This window comes from Limulus polyphemus, unplaced genomic scaffold, assembly GCF_000517525.1.
Source record: "Limulus polyphemus unplaced genomic scaffold, Limulus_polyphemus-2.1.2 Scaffold2149, whole genome shotgun sequence".
NCBI classification, from domain to species: domain Eukaryota; kingdom Metazoa; phylum Arthropoda; class Merostomata; order Xiphosura; family Limulidae; genus Limulus; species Limulus polyphemus.
The window spans coordinates 15,123-21,613 of record NW_013667759.1 but is presented as its reverse complement, the minus strand read 5'-3'; the positions used below and the strand labels follow the sequence as shown (position 1 = coordinate 21,613).

The 6,491-nt window shown below is 32.9% G+C and overlaps 1 protein-coding gene across 1 annotated transcript in view; it reads right to left on the bottom strand.

The window, feature by feature from the left end:
• Positions 1-4,443, bottom strand: part of LOC106466093 (glypican-6-like) — an 83,541-nt gene extending 79,098 nt beyond the window's left edge. The window contains exon 1 of the mRNA XM_022394048.1: positions 4,288-4,443. Within this exon, the coding sequence (XP_022249756.1) occupies positions 4,288-4,396 (109 nt within the window). The 5' untranslated portion in view covers positions 4,397-4,443. The remainder of the gene's footprint in view (positions 1-4,287) is intronic.
• Positions 4,444-6,491: the final 2,048 nt, after the last annotated feature.

The window sequence follows — 6,491 nt, the reverse complement described above, 5'->3', positions numbered from 1 at the left end:
TTGTGGTTAATGAAATAATTTGATCTAAGTAAGAATTTGTTTTTTCTTCCTGATTTGTAAAAAAAAAAAATCGTCACGTGATAGAAAAAAATGAATATTATTTTCGAAATTTGCGTAGCTGAATTGTGGAAAATCCGTTATTAAACCCAAAACAAATTTTTTGAAATTTAAATTTGCAGGCCTGTGTAATTTCCGATCAATAATACACTAACTATAAAGATCAAAACTACAAAAGTAACTTACGAATTAATTAAGCCAATCCTGTATAACACATTGGCTAGTTTGTTTGATGTTAAGCAAAAATATACACAATGGGCTACATTTACTGAAAGACTGGAACCCTAATTTTAACATTATTTGGCTACAGGAGAGCTATTTCATAGGCGTTCCTACTTTTGAAGTGATAGACTAGAGGGAAGGCAACTAATAATCACCATCCACCTCCAATACTTGGGCTACACTTGTTAGACTGAACAATGAAATTTGACTGTCACACTTATTACGCTTCCTAGGCCTCAAAGTGTAAAGTGCTACTTTTTATTTTGTCAGTAAAGAGACGCGTACCCAGATCCACAGTCCGGCATGCTATAACCACTATTAAAATCTGTATTACAAACCATAATTAGTACCAATCGTATAGTCAAACTTTGCTTTGCAAAGTCATTTAACAAAGTTTAAAATTTTGTTAGTTAGTCAGCGTAGTTTCACTAGGATAAAATCTTCCCTTACTAATCTTTTGGCATTCTTTAAAGAGGTTACTGCTTACGTAGATGAGGATACAGGTGTGGATGTGGTATATCTGGATTTTCAGAAAGCATTTGACAAGTGCATTGTACAATATCCATAGACACTAAAAATTCAGCCCTAGGACACATGTATCTTGCTGAAAATACTTTTTTTCTACAGATACCAAGTAAAGCTACAATTATTTTATTTTCTAATGATATTACTTGAAACCTCGCGAAAAGAAAGTTTTGTTGATATACTCTCAAAATATAGCTAAAAGGGAGGTACTTCTTTCCCATTAATATTTGTTACGTCATTATAAGAGCACGAACACCACGTGCGCAGCACACCTAGGGAGTGTTTGAACTAAAATACACTAGAAATTATGGAGTCATCATTCTACTGCACGTAACTGCATGTTAGAATATATTAGTTCCACTATGAATAATATGATAAAGGGGGTTCAGGCTAGGTGTCCTACCCAGCACCTACGGGTATTAAGACAAAATTAGAAAGTGTTGCCAATATATCAAGACAGCTATTCCCGAATAATATTACACTAAAATTCTAGAGTAATAACTCTACCAAAACAATAAGAATGTGCTATAATACAGTTATAAGCATAATAATAATATTAGAATAGAAATATGAAAGATATTGGAGAAAGACTTAGCAAATTAGGTTATGAAACATTTCGTTGTCTGCAAACGTGCAATGCCTTAAATAGCTTTTCGAGTTCAAACTACACGTTCACTGCAGAAGACCCCAATCATAATACAATTATTACTAAAAGCTTTTACTAAAAAGGATTGTCATATAAAAGTATTTCTTTTTTTAACAATGACTATTCGTTGGATCTTGAAATTACTTTCACTCATAAAGTTGGGAAAGCATATGGAACGCTTATACTTGAAACTTATTTTAATGTAGCACTAATTTCATTAAGATATGAGATATTATGTTACTAAGTGTCCTTTACAGGCTCTCGTCTGGCTACTTGAGCATCAGAGGCGGTTTTATTTGAGCACGCATGTTTTCCTTCCTGTTGTCGCTTGTAGATCTCCCTTTGTAGCACGTTTACTCGTAAATGTTACTCCTGAATAGACCAACTTCTGCACTAACGTCAAAAGTTTATTACTTATCAATACAAGATTTTATCCTGGTTGGGTCTTCGGTGATTCGGCTGGGAGAATAGAGAAGCTAAACGTGACTAATTTTGGCTTCTGTAGTTGGGAGTGTCACCTGGTTATCAAACATTGATATACATTACAAGCAAGCATGTTTTAAAGAAATTTAACGATCGCGACAAGGAATCAACTTATAGTTAGTCGTCTAATTGCGTTCTTACTAATATTCTAGTTACACAATACTGACAGTAGTCTTTATAGTAAGATTAAGATTTTATATGAAAAAAAAAATCGTATCTTAAATTTTCAATGTTACACATGGGCGTACGTGCATATGCCCAGCTACGTCCCTGGTATAGAATGTGATACCTCGAAGTTATGGCCTCATCTATGTTAAATTAAGATGACCAATCACGTGGATAGTAATAGTCGCATTCGATAAACCTAACACTTCTCCCTTAAGTAAAAAACGTCAGATTTAGTTGGTTGACTGGAATACACCTTCAGGGAAGAAAGTCACTCAAGTATACTAGAATATGGACTTTCCAATGTAAGTATGCAAACAGTTTTTGTGAATAAATACTGTTATCATTTTGCATTACACATGGTGTCCAATCTATTCATTTCTTTGCTTAAACTCAGTTTAGTTCAATTCAGTATTACTTCGTGATTTATTCTGTCTATCCTTCTGACATAAAGCGGGCCTACCTACTATACTTTGCAGAAAGCAATTTAACCTAGAAATACCCCAGTACTGAGAAAATGACGCTGATGGCCACTTTCGTTTAAAGATCGCGAGAAGAAACTTTTACCTTGTTTGTTGTAAATAATAAGTGTATTCAATTTGAAAACATGTAGTAATGACATCGATAACTTAAAACAACATATTTTCGGTTCATTTGTCTTGAGAAGGCATGAGCACGTTTCAAAAAGATCTATTCTCTTTAGATGATCCAAATACAGTAAAACTAATAATAAAAGTATTACAGAAGGAGCGTAAAGAAAACAAAAAGTGGAATTGAAAAAATTCTTATAGGAGTCAAATCATCATAGAACAGTGAATATTGGAATGATAAACACGCTAAAATATAGATTTCTGTCGATAAAATAATTTAATTTCTTTGTTTATATTGTTTTTCTTCTGCAGACTTACAACGCTAGAAACCGGGTTTCGATACCTGTAGTAGGCAGAGCACAGGTAGCCCATTGTGTAGCTTTGTAGTTAACTACAAACACACAAACAAATCTGCGACCCGGCAACTAGTCTAGTCAACAGCACCCACTGCCAACTCTTGAGCTGCTCTTATCAGCTCGAACTGTGAGATTTGATCGTCACCCATATAACAAACCCACAGCCCCAAAGTGCAGGGCGAATTTTTAAAGCAACCTGCCGCGAACCACGAACCTTCGGGTTCACAACCCGAGAACGTTAATCATTAAGCCACGCCCAACCTCAAAATATTTGAAAGAGGATGAAAAATATATTCTACAAAAGAACTGCAAAAACTTAGAGAACGATTAAATAAAAACATATTTTAAAAACGTATTTTAAAAGCATTTGGGACACTGAGCAATAACATGTAATCAAACAAAGTATTGGATCAAGGAATGGGAACACGTTTTCCAAGTACGTAGAAAGAAAAAACAGCACCATACCAACCGCCCAAAGAGATTGAAGAAGTCAAACCAGTTAGTTAAGCGACCTCCCAAGTTTGTTTGGCCATGTCTAACTGAAGTGTTAACCGCTTTCCTGTTTACATTTGAGTTAGCGTATTTAAAGCCAAGTGTAACAAAAATAAATAACAAAAATAACGCTATATACAGCTAAAGTAGTATACATACTCCATGATGGTAAAAACACATTGCTTCATACGCATACCAGAGTGTAACAATCTCGTTAAATGCATTGAAACAAAAACAGAGCTTGAGAAGTATTAGCATTGAAAGCCATGTTCTAGAAACGATAACCATCTATATCAATGCTGAAATAAGGGGACATTAAAAAAAATTACTGAAACGACAGAATAATTTAAAATCACGAAAATTAAATAAAATCAAATCGAAAGTATATAGAAAGTGAAATTTAAAAAAACGCACAAAAATGTAATTATTAAAACCCATTAAAAGGAAAATGTAAAATCAAAGAAAATATTTGAATTTTTCTATACTAAAAAGCAATAACAGACGGACATTTTTTTAACGAACTTGTATTAAAATAAATTAACTAAAATAACGAGAAAATGTTTAAGAGAGAGGCAGCTTAAGCTAACACAACGGATTTAATAATTCTTTTATTAAACTTTCTGCGAGTTCCCAAAACAATAACACAACTCTGTATGATGTCACCAAAGTAGTTATTTATATTCCGTGTGTTATATTTCGAGTTATGGTATTAATGGTACATATTAAAGACCACTAAAAATCCAAGACTCACTGTCGAATTTTAATGTATTGGAAGCGAAGAGTTTCTTCAAGGAGCCGATACCGTCCTTCAGAAGCTTGTCGAACTCCACTCTGCTATGTGTGCTCAGTTTGTGTTCCATCTCTTCTGTACAGCACGTATAACTGCGGTCACAGATATGTAGATGGTCACCTGTAAGATAAAACTGGATTGTTATTCCATCCAGACAAAACTAACCTGGTATCTAGGGACATGTCTAGATTTGGTTTTTCTGTTATCAGACGAGAGAGCCTTATTATCTTAAGACAGTATCATATCTAAAAATAAACAGAACTAAACTGTTGAGTAAAAATTGAATCAGACAAGTCATTTAAAGATAGACTCAAGTAGTTATCTAAATATACAATACTAATATTATCCAAAAGATAAAATCAGACAGCTATTTAAAGATAAAATTAATTATCTGAAAGTAGGGACAAAACTGTGTTCTAGAGAAAGAAGCAGAATATTAACTTAAAACAGAGTCTGGCTGTTACTCAGAAACAGAACCAGTTGGTTATATAAATATAAAATTACACAGTTATACAAAGTTATAAAATTGAATTTATCTAATTACGGAAATACATGGGTAGCTAAAAAAACCAACTTCTTCTTAAAATATAACCAAACACAAGATGTAACCAAAGACAGAAACAGGATGTTATCTAAAAACCCAGGATTTTACAGAAAGTTAAAAAGACAGACCCAGACTGTTGTCTAAAGACAGAACCAGAATGTTACCTAAAGACAGAATTAGAAAGTTAAAAAACAGGTCCAGACTGTTATCTAAAAAGCAAATCCAGATTTGTATCTAAAGGCAAAACCAAAATGTAACCTAAAGACAAAATCAGCAAGTTAAAAAAACAGATCCAGACTGTTATCTAAAAGGAAAAATCCAGATTGTTATATAAAGACAGAATCTAACTGTTATGTAAAGACAGAACCAGAATGTTACCTAAAGGCAGAACCAGACATTTATCTAAAGGCAGAAACTAAATGTTATCTAAAGACAGAACTAGAGTGTTGTCTAAAGGCGGATCCAGGATGTTGCCTGAAAGATAATCCAAGCTGTTACCTATATAAATAAGCAAGCAGATATCTAAAATAGAATCAAACATTTATATAAAGATAATCTATACTGTTACCTATATACATAACCAGACTGTTATTTAAAGTCAGAAACAGGCAGTTATATTACAACAGAACCAAGCAACTATCTAAAAGATAATCTATGTTGTTACCTATATACATAACCAGACTGTTATTTAAAGTCAGAAACAGGCAGTTATATAACAACAGAACCAAACAACTATCTAAAAGATAATCTATGTTGTTACCTATATACATAACCAGACTGTTATTTAAAGTCAGAAACAGGCAGTTATATAACAACAGAACCAAACAACTATCTAAAAGATGATCTATGTTGTTACCTATATGCATAATCAGACTGTTATTTAAAGTCAGAAACAGGCAGTTATCTAGAAACAGAAAGACGTTACTATCTAAAGAGAGAACCAGATTTTTACCTAAAGTCAAAACCAGACTGTTCTCTTCAAACACAATAGGGCACTTATCTAATGGCAACTCCAGGTTGTTATTCTAAACACAGAATCAGACTGTAAAATAAATATAGCATCAGACTGTTGTTAGTGGATTGAACCGAGTTAATATCAGTAAACATAAGAAAGCTGTAAAATAAAGACAGAACCTGACTCTTACTTAGAGACGAAAAGATCTAATATATCAGAATATAATTTAAGGATTTACTTTAAGAAATATATAGATAATATATCCTAGTCATTCATTGATAAATACTTTTAAACTAGAAACGGAAACAAAGACTGCATGCATTAGAAAAAGGATTACATTGCAGAAAGTTTAACATTTCGCTATATAAAGTGCGTACATTTTGTTAATTAACATACGCACACACAAGCAAACAGTGCTGAAGAATGGTAGATAAATTTAGATGTAAATACGAACCAGGAAACCGTTTTATGGAGACAAGTTTTGGGTAATGTGAAAATCTGATCGTTTATTTAAACGAAAAGTATCTTTGTCTCATGCATTCTGTCTTTGTTGATGTCGTGTATAAATATATTCTTACGGGTATACAGAAAGACTTCGTAAGATGAATTATAACCTGAATAACAGAACACGTGGTTTTATGTTTTTCGTAGAATATATGTTTATAT